Source organism: Neoarius graeffei, chromosome 7 (assembly GCF_027579695.1).
Source record: "Neoarius graeffei isolate fNeoGra1 chromosome 7, fNeoGra1.pri, whole genome shotgun sequence".
Classification (NCBI taxonomy): domain Eukaryota; kingdom Metazoa; phylum Chordata; class Actinopteri; order Siluriformes; family Ariidae; genus Neoarius; species Neoarius graeffei.
Window position 1 is genome coordinate 81,492,157 of NC_083575.1, and position 24,549 is coordinate 81,516,705.

General features: G+C 41.4%; 1 protein-coding gene across 1 annotated transcript in view; it reads right to left on the reverse strand.

The window, feature by feature from the left end:
* zgc:154142 (uncharacterized protein LOC555481 homolog) overlaps positions 1-24,549 on the reverse strand; it is a gene marked incomplete at its 3' end in the record, with an annotated part of 96,487 nt that overhangs the window by 760 nt on the left and 71,178 nt on the right. Inside the window, 4 exon segments of the mRNA XM_060925023.1 lie at positions 6,298-6,456; positions 9,098-9,380; positions 10,690-10,810; positions 10,813-10,896. Of these exon segments, the coding sequence (XP_060781006.1) occupies positions 6,298-6,456; positions 9,098-9,380; positions 10,690-10,810; positions 10,813-10,896 (647 nt within the window).

Consider the following 24,549-nt stretch of genomic DNA (forward strand, 5'->3'; position numbering starts at 1 on the left):
GTCCAGGAGGAACGATCTAAAGTGGGCCACCTTGCGCAATAAATGTTGCAAGCTATATACACAATATACAAGCTATATACAGAAACTATATACACCCTAGAAATACCAACCTATTTGCCAGAAAGAATCCAAAACGGCGAGGAATTGACAGAGAAGAAGCAATTTTTGTTGAACTGCTCATTAAGGCTTAATTAGTCCATAACTTCATTATACTAATTGTCATGAAGCAAATCTGGGTAGAAGTTATATGCACCCTAGGGACCCCTTACCGTGGCTGACACCTTAACGTGGTGGTAAGGTTTGTGTGTCTCAGTGACCCCTAGAGCAATGCCGGCTGGGACTCTTGTCCCTGGTAGGCTCAACCATGCCAGACTGGTCGAAGGGTAGAGGCCAGACGAAGTTCAGTCAACCCCTCCCCCATACTAGAGGGTTGTGCACTGGGCTAGCTCCCCTGTCACGGAAAACCTGCCATAGCTACCGAAACTCGTGCAACATCATCACCAACTCATCTAGTTAGTGTGACACTGGGAGGATCCTCCAATCATTCCATTATGAACGCTGACAGTCAAAGCCACTTGGACGCTGCCAGCACCATGTCCCAGAGCTCACAACTACCATCTGGTGCTAAGAGTAGCACCCCCAACCCAACCATCCAATCCACCAATCCTGCAATCCCACGATCATGCAAGAGACCACCCTTCCACATTACTCCATCTGACGTGCAGTACAACAAGATGCATCCAGGGATTTGTCTCTCCAAAAGACCTCTCTCGATTGCCACATGGAATGTCACCTCCCTTGTCAGCAACTCTAGCAAGATGTACCAGCTCCAACGTGCCTTCGATCAATATCATCTCGACATTTTGGGAATTACGGAGACACACATTCCACTCTCTGGGGAAGACATCCTCGATAATGGTTCCCTTTTCATCTTCTCCGGGACTACTCGAAGGAAAGAATATGGTGTTGGTTTCCTCATCTCCAAAGATCTCCGAAGGTCCCTGATCTCATATACGCCCTTCTCAGACAGGATCATGTCAGCAAGATTTTACAATCGACAAGTGAATCTCACGATCATCCTTGCATATGCTCCTACCGAAGTCTCTGATGACGAAGAAAAGCACAAATTCTATCTCGATCTACTGTAGAAAAAATTCACCGTGATATTCCCAGAAATGACATTCGAATTCTTCTTGGGGACTTCAATGCCCGTGTCGGGAAAGACACTGATGCCTGGCCAAATGTTATCGGAAAACACTCTCACCTTCCAGTGTCCAACAACAATGGATACTTCCTTCTGGACTTCTGTGCTCTTCACCAGTACGTCGTTGGCGGTTCCCTGTTTGAGCACAAGGATATCCACAAGGCTACATGGACTTCACCTAAGGGAGACACATTGTGGCAGCGGGGGCATGGTCAAGCGTCGGTCTGTGACCGGAGAGTGAACTACACCACTACACCACTGTGCTATCTAGATCAAATGGATGCGAAATATGATCTTCGCACACTTCAAAAATCAGCCATTTTGGGAACAGCAAGCATACTTAGGAAAGTACTGTCTGTCTGAGGTCCTTGTTGTGACTTGACAGAAAGCAGTTCTTCTAGTGCAATTGTACCATGCAATAACATAATAACAATAAGGGCGGCACGGTGGTGTAGTGGTTAGCGCTGTCGCCTCACAGCAAGAAGGTCCAGGTTCAAGCCGACAAGAGCCTTTCTGTGCGGAGTTTGCATGTTCTCCCTGTGTCTGCGTGGGTTTCCTCTGGGTGCTCCGGTTTCCTCCACAGTCCAAAGACATGCAGGTTAGGTTAACTGGTGACTCTAAATTGACCGTAGGTGTGAATGGTTGTCTGTGTCTATGTGTCAGCCCTGTGATGACCTGGTGACTTGTCCAGGGTGTACCCCGCCTCTCGCCCGTAGTCAGCTGGGATAGGCTCCAGCTTGCCTGCGACCCTGTAGAACAGGATAAAGCGGCTATGAGATGAGATGAATTATAATAATGTTACATTCATATAGTGCCTTTCACAAGAAGAAGAACAACAACTTTATTCATCACATGTACACTAGTGAAATTCCTCTCTTCATTTAACCCATCTGAAGCAGTGAACACACACATGCACACACAAGTGAGCAATGAGCACATACACATACCCAGAGTGGTGGGCAGACATGCTAACAGCACCCAGGGAGCAGTTGGGGGTTAGGTGCCTTGCTCAAGGGCACCTCAGCCTAAGGCCGCCCCATGTTAACCTAACCTGCATGTCTTTGGACTGTGGGGTAAACCAGAGCACCTGGAGGAAACCCACACAGACACGGGGAGAACATGCAAACTCCACACAGAAAGGCCCCTGTCGGCCACTGGGCTCAAACCCGGAACCTCCTTGCTGTGAGGTGACAGTGCTAACCACTACACCACTGTGCTGCCCAAACCCAAGGTTGCTTTACATGAGGGGGCAGATTAAGCAATAAAAGATGAAGAGTAGTGTCTATTGAAGAGAAAGGTCTGAAATTCAGATTTGAAAGCAGAGAAAGATTGTTTTTGGTTGATTTTGAGTGTAAAAAGAGTGTAAAAATGCCTGGCACTGCTCAGTTGTACAAGGACATGCTATTACAGGAGGTTAGAAGAGTTTGTGAACAGTCCTGAAGAGTGTTCCTGGCCTAGACTTAGCACCATTTATGATGGAGGAGTAATAGTTGGAGTGGACAGTCTTTAGGGCATCCTGATAATTAACAGTTGTTCCATGAAATCGAGTCATACATTATCTGATAGCTACTGAGACACATAGCACCAAGTTGGCTATAAGCCATGTATGACAAAATTGAGTGGAATAATTGTTTTATTCTATCCACATTCACTGGATTTTGAGAAACAGAGCAATTTTTTAAATTTTTTGTAAATTCGATAAATAAAAACTTGATACAAAATGTCCAACAAAATAATTTCCACTTAGAATGTAAATAAACCAGTGAAATGACAGTAGCAAGTTGTGAAAAATGCGATAAAAATAATTCTTGAAAAATAAAAAAAGATGCGTTCTTAACATCAAATACTTTCATTCCATATTGTGTTGCTGTTTTGTATTTTTTTTTTTTGGGGGGGTTGTTTTCAAGTAGAGTTATTATTTTGTCCTCGGTTGGTTCAGCAACACACTCCGCCAGTTTGTTTTTCTCTACTCATGGTATATGAGCTGATAGCCTCGTAGTAGAGTAGCCAATCAGAGCGTGCAATTGCTCATATCCATTGAATGTGGATAGAATTGTTGTGTATATGCTCTGTGTATAATTGTGAGTGGACAGTAAGGCCAGTTTTCTTATAAAGGAGCTTAGGATGTCGAATATTGACCTTCATTACTCCAAGCTCAGGGTGAATCAAGGACAGGAGTGGGAGGCTGGGATTTTTAAAGGGGCAAGATCATTGCGCAATTCAGAGATAGTGTCATTATAAAGTGAAAGCATACTGTCAAGGGAGGAGAGATGATGTAGGTCAGAGAGAGATGAGGACCGAAGGGAAGCAGCAAACAGATTGGAACTGACAGACCTAATATTATGATAGGAGATAGATTTTCTCCAAAGGAGGAGGAGTAGAAGTGTGAAAGCTGCATTCAATAAGCTTATGATTACATATACCAGAAACTGAACCAGTAGAAAAGAGCAAATCAAGAACATGACCATGAGTGAGAGTTGGAAGGTCATCATGCTGTATCTAGTTAAAGCACTCTAATACTGAGATGAGCTCAGAGGTATAAGAGCAGTTCATGTCAGCATGGATGTTAAAGTCACCAAACACATCACATTTATGGCAGGGCAAAGAGATGAGATCATTGTGAGGAATTTGTTAAATTCACACAGCAGCTTTGGGAGGATGATGACCTAACAGCAGCAGCGGAATGGAAGAAACAACCTTCATGGGAATATATTCAAAATGTGTAACATCAAATAATGAGAGTTCTTTGACTTTCAGTCGTATACTGGAAAAAAAATTATATATATATATATATATATATATATATCCATCCATTATCTGTAGCTGCTTATCCTGTCCTACAGAGTCACAGGCAAGCTGGAGCCTATCCCAGCTGACTATGGGTGAGAGGCGGGGAACACCCTGGACAAGTCGCCAGGTCATCACAGGGCTAACACATAGACCTGTGTGCCTTTGGACTGTGGGGGAAACCAGAGCACCCGGAGGAAACCCACGTGGACACGGGGAGAACATGCAAACTCCACACAGAAAGGCCCTCGCCTGCCGCTGGGCTCAAACCCAGGACCTTCGTGCTGTGAGGCGACAGCGCTAACCACTACACCACCGTGCCACCCATATATATATATATATATATATATATATACAACCCCGATTCCAAAAAAGTTGGGACAAAGTACAAATTGTAAATAAAAACGGAATGCAATGATGTGGAAGTTTCAAAATTCCATATTTTATTCAGAATAGAACATAGATGACATATCAAATGTTTAAACTGAGAAATGTATCATTTAAAGAGAAAAATTAGGTGATTTTAAATTTCATGACAACAACACATCTCAAAAAAGTTGGGACAAGGCCATGTTTACCACTGTGAGACATCCCCTTTTCTCTTTACAACAGTCTGTAAACGTCTGGGGACTGAGGAGACAAGTTGCTCAAGTTTAGGGATAGGAATGTTAACCCATTCTTGTCTAATGTAGGATTCTAGTTGCTCAACTGTCTTAGGTCTTTTTTGTCGTATCTTCCGTTTTATGATGCGTCAAATGTTTTCTATGGGTGAAAGATCTGGACTTCAGGCTGGCCAGTTCAGTACCCGGACCCTTCTTCTACGCAGCCATGATGCTGTAATTGATGCAGTATGTGGTTTGGCATTGTCACGTTGGAAAATGCAAGGTCTTCCCTGAAAGAGACGTCGTCTGGATGGGAGCATATGTTGCTCTAGAACCTGGATATACCTTTCAGCATTGATGGTGTCTTTCCAGATGTGTAAGCTGCCCATGCCACACGCACTAATGCAACCCCATACCATCAGAGATGCAGGCTTCTGAACTGAGCGCTGATAACAACTTGGGTCGTCCTTCTCCTCTTTAGTCCGAATGACACGGTGTCCCTGATTTCCATAAAGAACTTCAAATTTTGATTCGTCTGACCACAGAACAGTTTTCCACTTTGCCACAGTCCATTTTAAATGAGCCTTGGCCCAGAGAAGACGTCTGCGCTTCTGGATCATGTTTAGATACAGCTGGATCATATTTAGATGCGGCTGCTTCTTTGAACTATAGAGTTTTAGCTGGCAATGGCGGATGGCATGGTGAATTGTGTTCACAGATAATGTTCTCTGGAAATATTCCTGAGCCCATTTTGTGATTTCCAATACAGAAGCATGCCTGTATGTGATGCAGTGCCGTCTAAGGGCCCGAAGATCACGGGCACCCAGTATGGTTTTCCGGCCTTGACCCTTACGCACAGAGATTCTTCCAGATTCTCTGAATCTTTTGATGATATTATGCACTGTAGATGATGATATGTTCAAACTCTTTGCAATTTTACACTGTCAAACTCCTTTCTGATATTGCTCCACTATTTGTTGGCGCAGAATTAGGAGGATTGGTGATCCTCTTCCCATCTTTACTTCTGAGAGCTGCTGCCACTCCAAGATGCTCTTTTTATACCCAGTCATGTTAATGACCTATTGCCAATTGACCTAATGAGTTGCAATTTGGTCCTCCAGCTGTTCCTTTTTTGTACCTTTAACTTTTCCAGCCTCTTATTGCCCCTGTCCCAACTTTTTTGAGATGTGTTGCTGTCATGAAATTTCAAATGAGCCAATATTTGGCATGAAATTTAAAAATGTCTCACTTTCGACATTTGATATGTTGTCTATGTTCTATTGTGAATACAATATCACTTTTTGAGATTTATAAATTATTGCATTCCGTTTTGTACTTTGTCCCAACTTTTTTGGAATCGGGGTTTTGTGTGTGTGTGTGTATATATATATATATATATATATATATATATATATATATATATATATATATATATATATATATATGAGCACCTCTCACCCATAGTCAGCTGGGATAGGCTCCAGCTTGCCTGCATCCCTGTAGAACAGGATAAGTGGCTACAGATTATGGATGGATGTTTTCTAAAACTATTCAAACTTTAAGGAAATTAAAACTTAAAACTGTTTAGATTAGATTAGATGAAACTTTCTTGATCCCTTTGGGCGGGTTCCCTCAGGGAAATTAAGAACTGTTGGACTGACGTTTGATGCTCCATGTCCTGCAGACTCCAATGTGGCTACACACCTGACACACAGACTTGAGCTCATCAGGGAGAGTGTATCCACGGCAGATCACTGAGGGCTTGACATGGAACCACCAGTAGTCCATGCATTTACAGATATCAAGGGGAACCACAGGAAGAGCAACATGGCTCAGATTCTCCTCCACTTTAGGAGCCATTGAGTTGTTTGAGGGGAAAACAAATGTGTTTCAGACAGTATAAACTATAAAACATAAATATGTGGTGTGCCTGAGGTACCTAATTAGAGTGAGAACAATTTTTGGCCTTTTCTGATTACTTTAGATGTTGATGGTTCCAATACAATAAAGACTAACATTTCTCAACTACACTAATTCTTTTTTATCACTTATAACCAGTAGTTATACATATATACGGTACATTACATTACAGGCATTTAGAAGATGCTCTTATCCAGAGTGATGTACAACATACCCAGAGCAGCCTGGGGAGCAGTTGGGAGTTAGGTGCCTTGCTCAAGGGCACTTCAGCCATTACTGCAATTCCAGGGAATAAAACCGGCAAACCTTTGGTCCCAAAGCTACTTCTCTTATCATTCAGCCGTGGCTTCTCTTGTTATACCATAACAACCACCTAGGGTGTTTTCTTGCCAGGGTGTTGCTCAGTGGTTACTATGGTATCCCAGGCGTTTTATATGGTGATGCTTGATGGTTGCTGTGGTAGTTCAGGTTGTTGCTAGAGTGTTGCTAAAATAAAGCCCTTTCTAAAATTTCTGAATTGACTTAACATTTAATAATAAACATTTTTTGATTCACTTAGACCATATTTAAAATGTGGCAATGCAGTGTGTGTGTGTGTGTGTGTGTGTATGCAAAAGCACTCTGACCCACAGTCATCCTTAAGCTTGCTAGATACAACAAACGAGATAACTAGAAAAGAAATAACATTGTCATAACACACATAAGTCAAAGACAGCATTAAAAATGTCTGGACAGGCCACACCCACAAACAAACAAACAAACAAACAAACAAACAAACAAACCTAGAGAAACATGCTAATACAACTGTAAGGTAATCTCGCAACTAGCATCCATTAGCAAGTTAATGCTTGTGGAAATAATTGCCAAGCTATCTTATTTGGGCATTCCTTAGACAATTCCTGCACATACCAACAGTCCTTTGTAAAATTTGTAAAAGTTGTGATTGCAGAAGTATTCACACCCATTGCTATGATTAGCTCTGGTGCAATCAGTTGACATCAGAAAACCACATAATTAGTTGACTGGATTTTACCCGGGTGCAGTTAAAGTGCCAAGTGATCTCAATACTTGTTCCTGGAAGGCCTTAGATTTTAGACAAGGCCTTCCACCATTAATCAAGTCAAGTCAAGTTTATTTGTATAGCGCTTTTAACAATAAACATTGTCGCAAAGCAGCTTTACAGAATTTGAACGACTTAAAATATGAGCTAATTTTCTATCCCTAATCTATCCCCAATGAGCAAGCCTGTGGCGACGGTGGCAAGGAAAAACTCCCTCAGACAACATGAGGAAGAAACCCTGAGAGGAACCAGACTCAAAAGGGAACCCATCCTCATTTGGGCAACAACAGACAACATGACTATAACATTAACAGTCCTAACATAAAGTCAGCTTCGTTGATGCTATAAACCCCCCACCGATGGAAACCCAAGTGCAAAACCGTTCACGACAACCACAGTCCCAAAGTCAGCAAGCCAACTGCAGTCCCCAGCCACAAAAGCACCACTGCAAGAGTCCAGAGCGTCCTCCAGGCGCGACCCCCAACTGTCCACATGGGGCCGTCCTCCACAGGAGCGATGCGATGAGACTCCAACCAGACACAGGGCACCAGGATGGATCAGGCAGGTCCGAGGAACAGAAGAGGTGAGCATCTCAATCCCAGGACCGACATGTAACTCAGAGGGACAGATTTGGGGCGGGGGGAGAAGAGAGAGAAAACACAGGTTGTTAGGTATGCCCAGTGTCACCTGAATAAGTAGGAACAGTATACATATTGCACTAAGTACAAGCAGGGACTCCGGCAACTAACTATGACAGCATAACAAAAAGGGGAGAGCCAGAAGGTAACACAGGCATGAGGGGACATAAAGCAGCCAGCCACTACACTGTCAACAAACTTGAGTGAGCAAGCGAGTGGGGGACTGACAGCATCCATACATCCCAGTTTACCAAAACACTCTGTCTGAGGACCCTCCAGATCTACACCTTTACCTCATAAACACCATTAACACAAGGCTTGACTAAACAGATATGTTTTCAGCCTAGACTTAAACACTGAGACTGTCTGATTCCCGAACACTACTTGGAAGGCTGTTCCATAACTGTGGGGCTTTGTAAGAAAAGGCTCTGCCCCCTGATGTAGCTTTCACTATATGAGGTACCAGCAGATAGCCTGCACCTTTTGATCTAAAAGGACTGCAGAGAAACAATAAAGACAGTAACAACTCCCTGCATTTTTAGGAACTATACATTATGTCCAGAGACAGCTATTTACTCCACAGCTCACAGAAGGGACAGTATGTCAGCTATGTGACTTTACCTCTTCACTCTGTAAATGATGCAATCAGCTGTGTAAGAATTTATCAGTGTAATGCAGTAACACGTGATAACCAGCAGATGGCACTGCAGTCCTTTAAGAAATCATATCCACGAGCCAAGTGGAGAAAAAAAAAAAACACTTCTGTGATCATATGATGACTGGCCACAGGTGAATAAATATCACTTCAATACAGATTTGTGCTGAGACTAATCCCTAATATTCAGTCGCACTGTGTTAGCATTAGCAAAATCCTAGCATGTCTCATCTCGCTTGTTTCATCTCACCAGCCTGTAGTGTGCCATTTCTTTCCTCCTGGAAGCATCGCCTTGACTGAGGGCATGCAGGCGAAGTCAATATGCTCAGTAGGGGTGACCTCTCTGTCCAGGCACACCAGGGCAATGTCGAACTGCACAGTGGGCACTGTGGGATACTTGAAGCTCTCATGGAGATAGCTGCCTAGAACACTGTAGCACTACTTGCTGGGTTCTGATTGGGTCAGGCTGTATTTTCCCAGGCATATCTGCCATCTCTGCAGCTCATCTGCATACCTACAGAGAGATGTCCAATGTCATGTACATACATGAATAAACATAAGGAAGATACACACTGATCAGCCATAACATTATGATCACTGACAGGTGACATGAATAACATTGATTATCTCATTACAATGGCACCGGTCAAGGGGTGGGATATATTAGGCAGCAAGAAATCAGTCAGTTCTTGAAGGTGATGTGTTGGAAGCAGGAAAAATGGACAAGTGTAAGGATCTGAGTGACTTTGACAAGGGAGAGATGACTGGGTCTGGCACATCTTATGGGGTGTTCCTGGTATGCAGTGGTTAGTGCCTACCAAAAGTGATCCAAGGAAGGACAACTGGTGAAACTGCGACAGGGTCATGGGTGTTGAAAGCTCATTGATTCGCAAGGGGCACGAAGGCTAGCCCATATGGTCCAATCCCACAGAAGAGCTACTGTAGCACAAACTGCTGAAAAAGTTAAAGCTGACACCTTTCTGTTTTAGCCAGCATTAACTTTTTCAGAAGTCTGTGCTATAGTAGCTCTCCTGTGGGACCATATGGACTAGCCTTCATGCCCCATGCAAGTCAACGAGCCTTTGACATCCATGATCCTGTCTTTGTTTTCTATTTAAACAAGCATTATATTGTGGACTCCAAATGAAAAGCTCTTCTTATCTCATCTCATTATCTCTAGCCGCTTTATCCTGTTCTACAGGGTCGCAGGCAAGCTGGAGCCTATCCCAGCTGACTACGGGCGAAAGGCGGGGTACACCCTGGACAAGTCGCCAGGTCATCACAGGGCTGACACATAGACACAGACAACCATTCACACTCACATTCACACCTACGGTCAATTTAGAGTCACCAGTTAACCTAACCTGCATGTCTTTGGACTGTGGGGGAAACCGGAGCACCCGGAGGAAACCCACGCGGACACAGGGAGAACATGCAAACTCCACACAGAAAGGCCCTAGCCGGCCACGGGGCTCGAACCCGGACCTTCTTGCTGTGAGGCGACAGTGCTAACCACTACACCACCGTGCCACCCATTATTATTATTAGTAGTAGTAGATGACCATTTGTATTTTTTATTCTTGTTTAAATACTGTACATTTCTGGAAATAATAGCCCTCAAGTTTCCAGGAAGTAAAACAGTAAAAATACCACACATTCCACTTTAATGGAAATCTTCTCTCATAAAAGATTCTCACATCATTGATCCTATGTTGTATCTGGAACCTGCTAAATAATCATTCTCTGATCATGTTCTGCTGATTATATCAGTTCATCAGGTGCCATTTATGACTAGTCACTCCAGCTTATCCATGTTCATTAACCCAGTATCTCTGAGACATGTTACCGAGTCTGCAGAGTTAGTGTGAGGTGTATGTGGGCGGATGAAGACTTTTGGCCGTACCTGCATGGACACTTGCCAGGGCCAGGAGTGAGGTTTGGCCTGTTCACAATGCGAGTGTTCACCATGGGGGGACCCTTCAGCCTTCCGCACATCTCTGGCCAGTCTGCTGAGAGTGGTGAGCTGAAAACTGGGGATAAATGTCAGATTTCCGGCTTGCTTTTTCCTCAGGAGACTCTCCATAATTGTGATATAAAATGCAAGGTATTGTTACTGTGGACAGAATAATGTTCTATACCATTCAAGGGAGACAACATTGTTAGGCAGATGGTCCAGAATGGAGGTTGTCATATTCGTAAAGCATTGTAAAATCGTTGTATTTGAATGTGAGACTGCTGTTTTATTCACTCCTATAAATTGGAGACAATTGTAATATTTCTAATATACTGTAGTAATGAATGACATCACACTTTTCAATCATTTATAGTTACATTGAATGTTGTGGATATTATGTCCATGAGACAATTTTCTTCCAAAGAGCTTTTTCTCGAGTTATCTTTAATTCTATCATAAAGAAACAACTGAAATGATCTATTAATTAAGGCAAACACACAAAAACAGAGAACATTTGATGATTTTTTTGTAGTATAAGATATGAAATAATCTGAATGGGTTTAAAGGTAGACTGACTTTCAGATTTTTCAGATTTCGGTCATAAAAAGAATTTTCCCTGACACCCAATTATTTTTGTTTAGTGGACTGAAAGCTACTGTATTCGAATCACAGACTTCCAATTTTATTAGTTTTTTAAAAATAGAACAATTAATGAATTTAGGGCCACATGGCCCTAAATTCTCCACTATTATTTCTTGCTTTACTGTGATACAATACAAGATACTACGTCATGCATCACGTGATGGGCTTTCCCTGTTTGTGCAAGGCATTGTGGGATACAAATTTGAAACAGGAGAGAAAAATGGAGGACGCGAATGAAATGTGAAAGACCGACTACAGTAACGGAAAGTGAGAAGAAAAGACATTATGTTGCGAAGGAAAGGAAACGCAGGACCCAACTAATAAATATCGGCGGTCAGCGAGCGCCTTGGTGTGATCAGCTGTTTGTTTAACGACAGAATGATGGAACTGTCAGTGTACGGTCAAAGGTAAACCTGTAGATGTCAGTAATGCAACACTGTGGATGCCAGCTGCCGTAAAATCCAAGATAAGAAGAAGACGACGCCAAAAAGTAAACCTGCACATGTGCACACCGGACTTCCTCTGTCTGCTTGACTGTGTGAAGCAAGCAATTTCATGCACATTATTTGTTAGGGAATCCCCTCAAATTATTATTTTTAGATATTACAGAAATAAAATATATCACAATGACCAAATTTCAGAGGGAACTAAATTTCACTGATTTTACGAAATTGAAAGGCCGTCTACTTTTAAATAATGTGATTTTTAAAAATTATTTTAAATCAGGGTTTTTATATCTATAGGATACATGGCCTTTAAAAAAAAGATGCACCAAATGCACGCCTAATATTTTCTTTCTCTTTTCTCTTTTGTTCATGGATAAAATGACACAACTCAGTCATACAAGAAACAACTCATAAGCTAATTATCTGGTTAGTCATGGCCTCTTAAAATTACTGTATGTATAAACAGTATGACTTCTTTACAAATACCTTCAAATTAAAACTGGAGACTCCTTCCTAAAATGGTTTTTTTTTTTAAAGTCACATACACGGTACTGTGCAAAAATCTTATAGGGTAGTCACACTAGAGGCAGAATGAGCCGGAATGCCGTCAGAATGAAAATTCTTCATATATTCTGGGATCAGTGGCGGCTGGTAGTCTTTCAAACAGGGGAGGCTGGTCGGTTACGATATTTCCAGATTTTAAAAGAAAAAACACATCAATTTTGCCCATACTCTTGTCTCTAATCTGGCTGATTGCTGGCAGGGTCATAAACTGTGAAATAACAGGTTCTTTTGGCCCATTAGCCTACTGTCCAATATACATGATGGTGGTGTTGGGGGGGGTATATTTTAACATTTTATATTTTAAAATTGTGGCATGTTGTTTAAAAATTGATCATTATTGAAAGCAGCTCTTTGTCAGGAACCTCAGCAGTAACAGCAGAGTGTTCTGGAATAGGCACAAGCACTGACCTTGGGGAGCCAAACATACAGGGAGTGCAGAATTATTAGGCAAATGAGTATGTTGACCACATTACCCTCTCTATGCATGTTGGCCTACTCCAAGCTGCATAGGCTTGAAAGCCTCCTACCAATTAAGCATACCAGGTGATGTGCATCTCTGTAATGAAAAGGGGTGTGGTCTAATGACATCAACACCCTATATCAGGTGTGCAAAATTATTAGGCAACTTCCTTTCCTTTGGCAAAATGGGTCAGAAGAGGGATTTGACGGACTCAGAAAAGTCAAAAATAGTGACATATATTGCAAAGGGATGGAGCACTCTTAAAATTGCCCAGCTTTTGAAGCGTGACCATCGAACAATCAAGCGCTTCATTCAAAATAGTCAACAGGGTCGCAAGAAGCGCATTGAAAAAAAAAGGCGCAAACTAACTGCCCGTGAACTGAGGAAAGTCAAGCGTGAAGCTGCCAAGATGCCACTCGCCACCAGTTTTGCCATATTTCAGAGCTGCAACATCACTGGAGTGTCAAAAAGCACAAGGTGTGCAATACTCAGGGACACGGCCAAGGTAACAAAGGCTGAAAAACGACCACCACTGAACAAGACACACAAGATGAAACGTCAAGACTGGGCCAAGAAGTATCACAAGACTGATTTTTCTAAGGTCTTATGGACAGATGAAATGAGAGTGAGTCTTGATGGGCCAGATGGATGGGCTCGTGGCTGGATCAGCAAAGGGCAGAGAGCTCCAGTCCAACTCAGACGCCAGCAAGGTGGAGGTGGGGTACTGGTATGGGCTGGTATCATCAAAGATGAGCTTGTGGGACCTTTTTGGGTTGAGGATGGCATCAAGCTCAACTCCCAGTCCTATTGTCAGTTTTTGGAAGACACCTTCTTCAAGCAGTAGTACAGGAAGAAGTCAGCATCCTTCAAGAAAAACATGATTTTCATGCAGGACAATGCTCCATCACACGCATCCAAGTACTCCACAGCATGGCTGGCCAGAAAGGGTCTAAAGGAAGAAAGATTAATGACGTGGCCTCCTTGTTCACCTGATCTGAACCCCATAGAAAACCTGTGGTCCCTCATCAAATGTGAGATCTACAAGGAGGGGAAACAGTACACATCTCTGAACAGTGTCTGGGAGGCTGTGGTTGCTGCTGCACGCAATGTTGATCGCAAACAGATCAAAACACTGACCGAATCCATGGATGGCAGGCTTTTGAGTGTCCTTGTAAAGAAAGGCGGCTATATTAGTCACTGATTTGTTTTTTTGTTTTTTTTGAATGCCAGCAATGTATATTAGTGAATGTTGAGTTGTTATATTGGTTTCCCTGGTGAAAATAAATGAGTGAAATGGGTATATGTTTGTTTTTTGTTAAGTTGCCTAATAATTATGCACAGTTATAGTCACCTGCACACACAGATATCCTCCTAAGATAGCTAAAACTAAGAAAGCCCTACTCCAACTTCCAAAAATACTCAGCTTTGATATTTATGAGTCTTTTGGGTTCATCAAGAACATAGTTGTTTTTCAATAATAAAACTAATCCTCAAAAATACAACTTGCCTAATAATTCTGCACTCCCTGTAGAGCTGGGTGCCACACATTTCATTTAATGACACTTTCCCTATATTTTACTTATTTTGACTGAGAAATGTTTTATTGACAATTTTGATAACCCTTCACTTTTAATCCAGGTCTGTAGTGTGAAATGTTCTCGGCTGTGTTTTTGTTTAAAAATGTTTTCCAAATTGTAGCTGTGTTTAATTCATATCCAGAAAAATATATATTCCAATATAATATACTCAGCATAAGCAGTTTAAATAGATTCTATATTTTTGGTCCATCCATGACATATTACTAAAGTAGCCTATTTACTGTTGTTGATGTGGGTCACTTGCTGTTAGCCAATTCACTTTCTCGTACCAGGAGAGCTGAAAGGAACGAGTATTATTCCCTACCTTTTTCACCAAGTCAGTTTGAGGCGTTGGTCTACCCTGCTCTTTAACTTTATTTTTTTCCTCGAAAGGAAGACTGGCAAATGGCTTCGCCAAAATTAAATCAGCAATGCTTGGCATCCGTGCGCAGCTTTCTTGCTAGCTGACTAGCCCCCTCAAGTTCAAGTTCAGTCACTCAAATAAATGAAATTTCTGGAACTAAGATAGCAAACTTGACAACACTATATTTACACTTTATTTACAATGAAAATATATACAAACTAAAAAAGCTGGTAGAAACCGTATGTAATGAATGAAATCGAAATGTAAGCTGATCTCTTACAATACACCACAGCACTTGCGAATCCGCATGGGACTGAACTGAGATTCACCGCTGCCTGTCTATATTTGAAATGAGCTGTCAATCAAAGAAAATATCCGGCCGCTTTCACCAATCACCAGTCTCCTCGCGGAAACTGCCATGTCCCTCTCACTGTGAGGCTGGGAGTCCAGTGGGTGGGCGTTTTCGCAGTATTTGTCCAATAACCATCTTGCATTTTGAGATTGAAAAGCACATCGCTCCCAAATGCCATTGAAGTCCACTGAGGCTGGGAGTCCGTGAGACTCCATGGGGCGGGCGTTTTCACAGTATTTGTCCAATAATCGTCTTGCATTTTGAGATTGAAAAGCGCATAGCTCCCAAATGCCACTGAAGTCCACTGAGGCTGGGCTGCATCGCGCTGTCACGAGGGGGAAAAACTCACGCACACATTAGGCGAACTGGGGAAAGTTATAACGGAATGATTTCGCACTGTAGTGGGTTGAGCACATATATTTCTATGATTCTGGATCTGAAATAGCAATGTTATAAGGTCGGCTATAACATAAGCCTAGCGCAATTCATCCTACACGATGTTCGTCATTTTTAGAGGAGGGTGAGCCTCCCTCGTTGTCTTAGAGCAATCGCCTGTGTCCGGGATATTCGAAGTGCATTCTAAAAATTCTGACTGCATTCTGAGTGCATTCCAAACATTCGAGCCCATTATTGTGGCCGGCCCAAATGTTTTGCTCATGCTTAAAACATTCGAGCTGCATTCGAAGAGGAGAAATATCGAACGGCATTTGAAGTGTATTCTAAGTGCATTCTAAATATTCTTACGGCATTCCAATAGCATTCGAAACGTTCTGATCACATTCGAGGGAAAAATCGAAATGGTAAGCCACTTCAAATCCTGCCAGAATGTCCCGAATGTGCCTCGAATGAGCCGGAATGCCGTTGGAATGAAAATTCTTCGTATATTCCGGGATATTCAAAGTACATTCTAAGTATTCGAGCTGAATTCTCTTTGAATTCTTAGACATTCGAAACATATTCGGCGGCTATTCTGGGAGCATTCTGACTGCATTTGAGGTGAATTCGTACAGCATTCGAGGCACCTTCCGACCAGACTTTGGGTGGTATTCGGGCAGCAATCGAACCGCACTCATACGGCATTCGAAGTGCATTCTTAATATTCTTACAGCATTCTAGGTATTCCTACCATGTTCTAACTACATTTGAACTGCATTCGAAAGCTAATACACCTGGAATGTGCAAGAATCATTCGAGGCGGGTTCGAAGCGCATTCTAAGTATTCGAACGGCATTCTTACAAAGCTGTAAGAATGTTGGTCAGTTTGAAATTCCTGCCCGAATGTGGCATGAATTTTGAAAAATTTTTCATTCCGGCTGGTTCTGCTTGATTCCTGCTAATTCCGAATAAGTGTGACGGGGCCTTTAGGTACATGTAAAGAAATGCTGTAGACCAAAAATGACTTAAAATAATGAACTGAAATGCTTCAATATTAAAAACAATACTATAAACAGTAGCAGTAGACCATAATAAATGAAACAAAGTCAATATTTGGTGTGAGACGACCCTTTGCTTTTAAAAAAATATAGTAGTCTCAGGTACAATGAGTACAGTTTGATAAGGAAATGAGCTGCAGGTTTTACTGAGCATCTTACAGAACCAGCCACAGTTCTTCTGGACACTTTGACTGTCACACTTGCTTCTTCATTTTGCACCAAAACCCAGCAGCCTTCATTATGTTTTCTTTTTTCATCTGAAAAGTGCTTTCTTATGAAAAATGCTGCTCATATACAAACTTTGTTTTTTTTCTGTAACATTTAATTTTGTGCTGGAAAATGAACGCTTGAAACTCTGAAAGGTGAAAGTACTGACTCAAGTCATAAAATAGAAATCTATAACAAAGTTTGTATGGAAGAAAAAAATAGGGTGCCTAAGACTTTTGCACAGTACTGTATATTAGTCAAGTCAAAGTCCTTCCTATTATTCAAAGTTATTCCCAGGCAGTCTCCCACCAAGTTCTATCCAGGTTAAGGTACACCGAGCAGCACCAATCTCCATTTCTATATCCCTTTGGGTTCTCGCCTATTACATACTTTGGGTTACAGTGGAAGTTTGATGCCATACTCATATCTGTATTGCCTCACCAGATGGCAGTAGGAACCATTATTTGATAGTCTTTGAAGGTTAGTTGCCTTGCTCAAGGGCACTTCAACAATGGATGTTCTTACTCCCTCTACATTTTCCTGCCAGTCCAGGGAACCAAACCAGTGACCTTTTGGTCCAAAAACTGCTTCTTTAAGCTTTAGGCCATGGCTGCTGCGTATGTTAAATAAACATCTACTCACAGAAAATTATGCTACAGTATACAGTTAGGTCCATAAATATTTGGACAAAGACAACATTTTTTCTAATTTTGGTTCTGTACATTACCACAATGAATTTTGAACAAAACAATTCAGATGCAGTTGAAGTTCAGACTTTCAGCTTTAATTCAGTGGGTTGAACAAAATGATTGCATAAAAATGTGAGGAACTAAAGCATTTTTAAAACACAATCCCTTCATTTCAGGGGCTCAAAAGTAATTGGACAAATTAAATAATTGTAAATAAAATGTTCATTTCTAATACTTGGTTGAAAACCCTTTGTTGGCAATGACTGCCTGAAGTCTTGAACTCATGGACATCACCAGACGCTGTGTTTCCTCCTCTTTAATGCTCTGCCAGGCCTTTACTGCAGCGGTTTTCAGTTGCTGTCTGTTTGTGGGCCTTTCTGTCTGAAGTTTAGTCTTTAACAAGTGAAATGCATGCTTAATTGGGTTGAGATCAGGTGACTGACTTGGCCATTCAAGAATATTCCACTTCTTTGCTTTAATAAACTCCTGGGTTGCTTTGGCTTTATGTTTTGGGTCATTGTCCATCTGTATTATGAAACGCCGACCAATCAGTTTGGCTGCATTTGGCTGGATTTGAGCACACAGTATGTCCCTGAATACCTCAGAATTCATCCGGCTGCTTCTGTCCTGTGTCACATCATCAATAAACACTAGTGACCCAGTGCCACTGGCAGCCATGCATGCCCAAGCCATCACACTGCCTCCGCCGTGTTTTACAGATGATGTGGTATGCTTTGGATCATGAGCTGTACCACACCTTCGCCATACTTTTTTTCTTTCCATCATTCTGGTAGAGGTTGATCTTGGTTTCATCTGTCCAAAGAATGTTCTTCCAGAACTGTGCTGACTTTTTTTTAGATGTTTTTTAGCAAAGTCCAATCTAGCTTTTTTATTCTTGAGGCTTATAAGTGGCTTGCACTGTGCAGTGAACCCTCTGTATTTACTTTCATGCAGTCTTCTCTTTATGGTAGATTTGGATATTGATACACCTACCTCCTGGAGAGTGTTGTTCACTTGGTTGGTTGTTGTGAAGGGGTTTCTCTTCACCATGGAAATTATTCTGCGATCATCCACCACTGTTGTCTTCTGTGGGCGTCCAGGTCTTTTTGCATTGATGAGTTCACCAGTGCTTTCTTTCTTTCTCAGGATGTACCAAACTGTAGATTTTGCCACTCCTAATATTGTAGCAATTTCTTGGATGGGTTTTTTTCTGTTTTCGGAGCTTAAGGATGGCTTGTTTCACCTGCATGGAGAGCTCCTTTGACCGCATGTTTTCTTCACAGTAAAATCTTCCAAATGCAAGCACCACACCTCAAATCAACTCCAGGCCTTTTATCTTCTTAATTGAGAATGACATAATGAAGAAATTGCCCACACCTGCCCATGAAATAGCCTTTGAGTCAATTGTCCAATTACTTTTGGTCCCTTTAAAAACAGGGTGGCACATGTTAAGGAGCTGAAACTCCTAAACCCTTCATCCAATTTTAATGTGGATACCCTCAAATGAAAGCTGAAAGTCTGGACTTTATATCCATGTCCATTATATAACTATAACTTGAATATGTTTCAGTAAACAGGTAAAAAAAAAACCAAAATTTGTGTCAGTGTCCAAATATATATGGATCTAACTGTATGTATAATTTTGTTTTTGTTGTTTGTGAAATAAAAGCACATTTATTCATCATTTTAGATTATTTAGAGAGGCTGACATACAAGTTCGTACTATAGAAATGGTTACATATTAAAATGGGCACATTGATATTATATATCACATACAGTTGTGGTCAGAAGTTTACATACACTCATAATGGACATGAATGTCAGGGTGATTTCGGGCTGTTAATGATTTCCTCGAACTGTTCTTTTTCCAGGGTGGAATGATTGTACAGCATACATCTTTAATGATTTCAAAAAACAAGAATTGAGTGCACAAGTTTTAATTTATTTTGGGTTTTCTCTAATCCACACAGGGTCAAAATTATACATACAGGCTCAAATATATACATACATTCACTTAAATCTGTTAGTAAGTGGTGCTGAAGGTTCTACAATGTCTTTTAACTTGACAAGGCCAAGGCCTATTAACTTCTCGTTAGTGATCATGATTGACTACAACTGGTAGTTTCTCTTTGCCAGCATAAAAAGGATTTGTTTGACAGCACTCATTGGATTGACCAATACTCAGAACCACGGGAAAGTCCAAAGAACTCAGTGAAGATCTAAGAAGGAGAATTGTAGATTTACACAAGTTGGGAAGTTCTCTTGGAGCCATTTCTAAACAACTGCAGATTCCAAGATCATCAGTTCACACAACTGTACATAAATACAAGTTAATCGGATGTGTCACCACTTTGGCAATGTCTGGTTAGGATGTTCAGGAACAACCCAAGAACCACCAAGGCTCAAGCCTGCCATGAACTGGAAACTGCTGGAACACCAGTGTCACTATCCACAGTGAAGGAAGTTTTACATCACCATGGACTGTGAGGGTGCTGACCAAGAAAGAAGCCCCTGCTCCAAAATCGACGCCTTCAAGCTCAACTGAAATTTGCAGCTGCCCACATGGACAAGCCAAATGCATTCTGGATAAAAGTTTTATGGTCAGACGAGACAAAGATTTAGATATTTGGCCACAATGACAAGAGGTATGTTTGGAGGGATAAAGGTGAGGTTTTCAAACCTAAGAACACTGTACCAACTGTCAAGCATGGTGGTAGTAGCATCATGCTCTGGGGCTGTTTTGCTGCCAGTGGTACTGGTGCATTGCATGAAGTGGATGGAATAATGAAAAAGGAGGACTACCTCCAAATTCTTCAACTTCACCTCAAATTAACAGCTAGACGGTTGAAACTTGGACACAATTGGGTGTTCCAACAGGACAATGATCCCAAACATACATCAAAACTGGTTTTGGAATGGATAAAGCAGGCTAACATTAGGCTTCTGGAATGGCCTTCCCAAAGCCCTGACCTCAACCCTATTGAAAATGTGTGGACTACTCTTAAAAGCTGGGTCCGTACCAGGAAACCAACCAATTTAAATGGACTCTACCAATTCTGCCAAGAATAGTGTTCAAATATCCAGCCAGAATTATGCCAGAAGCTTGTTGATGGCTACCAAAAGCGTCTGGTCGAGGTGCAACTTGCTAAGGGACATTTAGCCAAATATTAGTGGGGGTGTATGTATATACTTGAGCCCGTATATACAACCCTGATTCCAAAAAAGTTGGGACAAAGTACAAATTGTAAATAAAAACGGAATGCAATAATTTACAAATCTCAAAAACTGATATTGTACTCACAATAGAACATAGACAACATATCAAATGTCGAAAGTGAGACATTTTGAAATTTCATGCCAAATATTGGCTCATTTGAAATTTCATGACAGCAACACATCTCAAAAAAAGTTGGGACAGGGGCAATAAGAGGCTGGAAAAGTTAAAGGTACAAAAAAGGAACAGCTGGAGGACCAAATTGCAACTCATTAGGTTAATTGGCAATAGGTCATTAACATGACTGGGTATAAAAAGAGCATCTTGGAGTGGCAGCAGCTCTCAGAAGTAAAGATGGGAAGAGGATCACCAATCCCCCTAATTCTGCGCCGACAAATAGTGGAGCAATATCAGAAAGGAGTTCGACAGTGTAAAATTGCAAAGAGTTTGAACATATCATCATCTACAGTGCATAATATCATCAAAAGATTCAGAGAATCTGGAAGAATCTCTGTGCGTAAGGGTCAAGGCCGGAAAACCATACTGGGTGCCTGTGATCTTCGGGCCCTTAGACGGCACTGCATCACATACAGGCATGCTTCTGTATTGGAAATCACAAAATGGGCTCAGGAATATTTCCAGAGAACATTATCTGTGAATGCAATTCACCGTGCCATCCGCTATTGCCAGCTAAAACTCTATAGTTCAAAAAAGAAGCCGTATCTAAACATGATCCAGAAGCACAGACGTCTTCTCTTCTCTGGGCCAAAGCTCATTTAAAATGGACTGTGGCAAAGTGGAAAACTGTTCTGTGGTCAGACGAATCAAAATTTGAAGTTCTTTATGGAAATCAGGGACGCCGTGTCATTCGGGCTAAAGAGGAGAAGGACGACCCAAGTTGTTATCAGCGCTCAGTTCAGGAGCCTGCATCTCTGATGGTATGGGGTTGCATTAGTGCATGTGGCATGGGCAGCCTACACATCTGGAAAGACACCATCAATGCTGAAAGGTATATCTAGGTTCTAGAGCAACATATGCTCCCATCCAGACGACGTCTCTTTCAGGGAAGACCTTGCATTTTCCAACATGACAATGCCAAACCACATACTGCATCAATTACAGCATCATGGCTGCGTAGAAGAAGGATCCGGGTACTGAACTGGCCAGCCTGCAGTCCAGATCTTTCACCCATAGAAAACATTTGGCGCATCATAAAACGGAAGATACAACAAAAAAGACCTAAGACAGTTGAGCAACTAGAATCTTGCATTAGACAAGAATGGGTTAACATTCCTATCCCTAAACTTGAGCAACTTGTCTCCTCAGTCCCCAGACGTTTACAGACTGTTGTAAAGAGAAAAGGGGATGTCTCACAGTGGTAAACATAGCCTTGTCCCAACTTTTTTGAGATGTGTTGTTGTCATGAAATTTAAAATCACCTAATTTTTCTCTTTAAATGATATATTTTCTCAGTTTAAACATTTGATATGTCATCTATGTTCTATTCTGAATAAAATATGGAATTTTGAAACTTCCACATCATTGCATTCTGTTTTTATTTATAATTTGTACTTTGTCCCAACTTTTTTGGAATCGGGGTTGTATAATTTTGACCCTGTAAACTTCTGACCACAATTGTATAAGCCTGTGAGTTGAACTACAGCCAGCACATTTCAAAAATTGTGTTATAGAAACTAGTTACTGTTATCACTCATGTTATTTATTTGATTCATCACTCATTGAAGTTGATAAGATGAAAAAATATGCAGATTATCTTGTTACCAAAATAAATAAATAAATAAATAAATAATTAAATTGGAGAGCATTTATTTACAAAGCGCTGACCCTGGAGACTCCTTCCATAAATGGTTAATGAATATCTTACAGAAAACTTTGCCATATGAACGAATTCTTCTTTGTTATACAGCAACAGATTGTTTTCTCATTTTATTATTACCTTTAGATTGTGTGAAACAGCTGTTATTATAGAAACAATAACTCATTAGTGTAAACACGTTATTTTAAACCTGATGTGTCTTTCACCCAGAACAATTAATATAGAAAATTATAATTAGTGAACACTTTCTGACCAATCTGATTCAATAATTCAACATTGCTGTGCTATAAATTGTGATAAATGGTAAGGCACTTAATATTTCTCTCATTATCTCTAGCCGCTTTATCCTTCTACAGGGTCGCGGGCAAGCTGGAGCCTATCCCAGCTGACTACGGGCGAAAGGCGGGGTACACCCTGGACAAGTCGCCAGGTCATCACAGGGCTGACACATAGACACAGACAACCATTCACACTCACATTCACACCTACGGTCAATTTAGAGTCACCAGTTAACCTAACCTGCATGTCTTTGGACTGTGGGGGAAACCGGAGCACCCGGAGGAAACCCACGCGGACACGGGGAGAACATGCAAACTCCGCACAGAAAGGCCCTCGCCGGCCACGGGGCTCGAACCTGGATCTTCTTGCTGTGAGACAACAGCGCTAACCACTACACCACCGTGCCACGGCACTTAATATGATATAAAATATTGTCCCATACTGCTCCATAGACACTCTTCTACAACAGTGATGATCGGTTTTCTAAGGCTTTGGCCAAATTCAGATCATTTTAAATTTTAATTTTAAAGTCCTCCTACTTGTCTATAACGCTCTAAATGGCATTGCACCCTCTTACCTCACTGAGTCTTTGTCATTTTATGTCCCAACACGAACCCTTAGGTCCTCCACAGCTGGTTTACTAAATGTCCCAATAATCCCCCACAGCAAAATCGCACCAGCAAGCCTTTGTCCACTATGCACTCAAATTGTGGAGTGCTTTTCCAAAAAGTATCAGGGAGACGGACTCAGTAAATATCTTTAAACATCAGAAAAAAACATCCCTCTTTAATTTAACATACAGCTTGTTGTTTCTATACAATTTTATCTTATTTTTAGCTTTTTTATTTTTCACCGTAATAATTACTTTATTTCTTTCCTTCCATTTTGTCAATGTTGTCTTTTAAAGATTTTATCATTACAGTGTCTTGCAAAAGTATTCACCCCCCTTGGTGTTTGTCCTGTTTTGTTGCATTACAAGCTGGAATTAAAATGGATTTTGGGGGGTTAGCACCATTTGATTTACACAACATGCCTACCACTTTAAAGGTGAAAATTGTTGTTTTATTGTGACACAAACAATAATTAAAGTGAAAAAACAGAAATCTGTAGTGTATGGGTATTCACCCCCCCAGTCAATACTTTGTAGCGCCACCTTCTGCTGCAATTACAGTTGCAAGTCTCTTGGGGTATGTCTCTATTAGCTTAGCACATCTAACCACTGGGATTTTTGCCCATTCCTCAAGGCAAAACTGCTCCAACTCCTTCAAGTTAGATGGGTTGCATTGGTGTACAGCAATCTTCAAGTTATGCCACAGATTCTCAATTGGATTGAGGTCTGGGCTTTGATTAGGCCATTCCAAGACATTTAAATGTTTCCCTTTACGCCATTCCAGTGTAGCTTTAGCAGTATGTTCAGGGTCATTGTCCTGCTGGAATGTAAACCTTCGTCCCAGTCTCAAACCTGTTGCCGACTCAAACAGGTTTTCCTCCAGAATTGCCCTGTATTTAGTGCCATCCATCTTTCCTTCAGTCCTGACCAGCTTTGCTGTCGCTGCAGATGAAAAATATCCCCACAGCATGATGCTGCCACCACCATGCTTCACTGTAGGAATGGTGTTCTCAGGGTGTTGGGTTTGCGCCACATGTGGCATTTCCCATGATGGC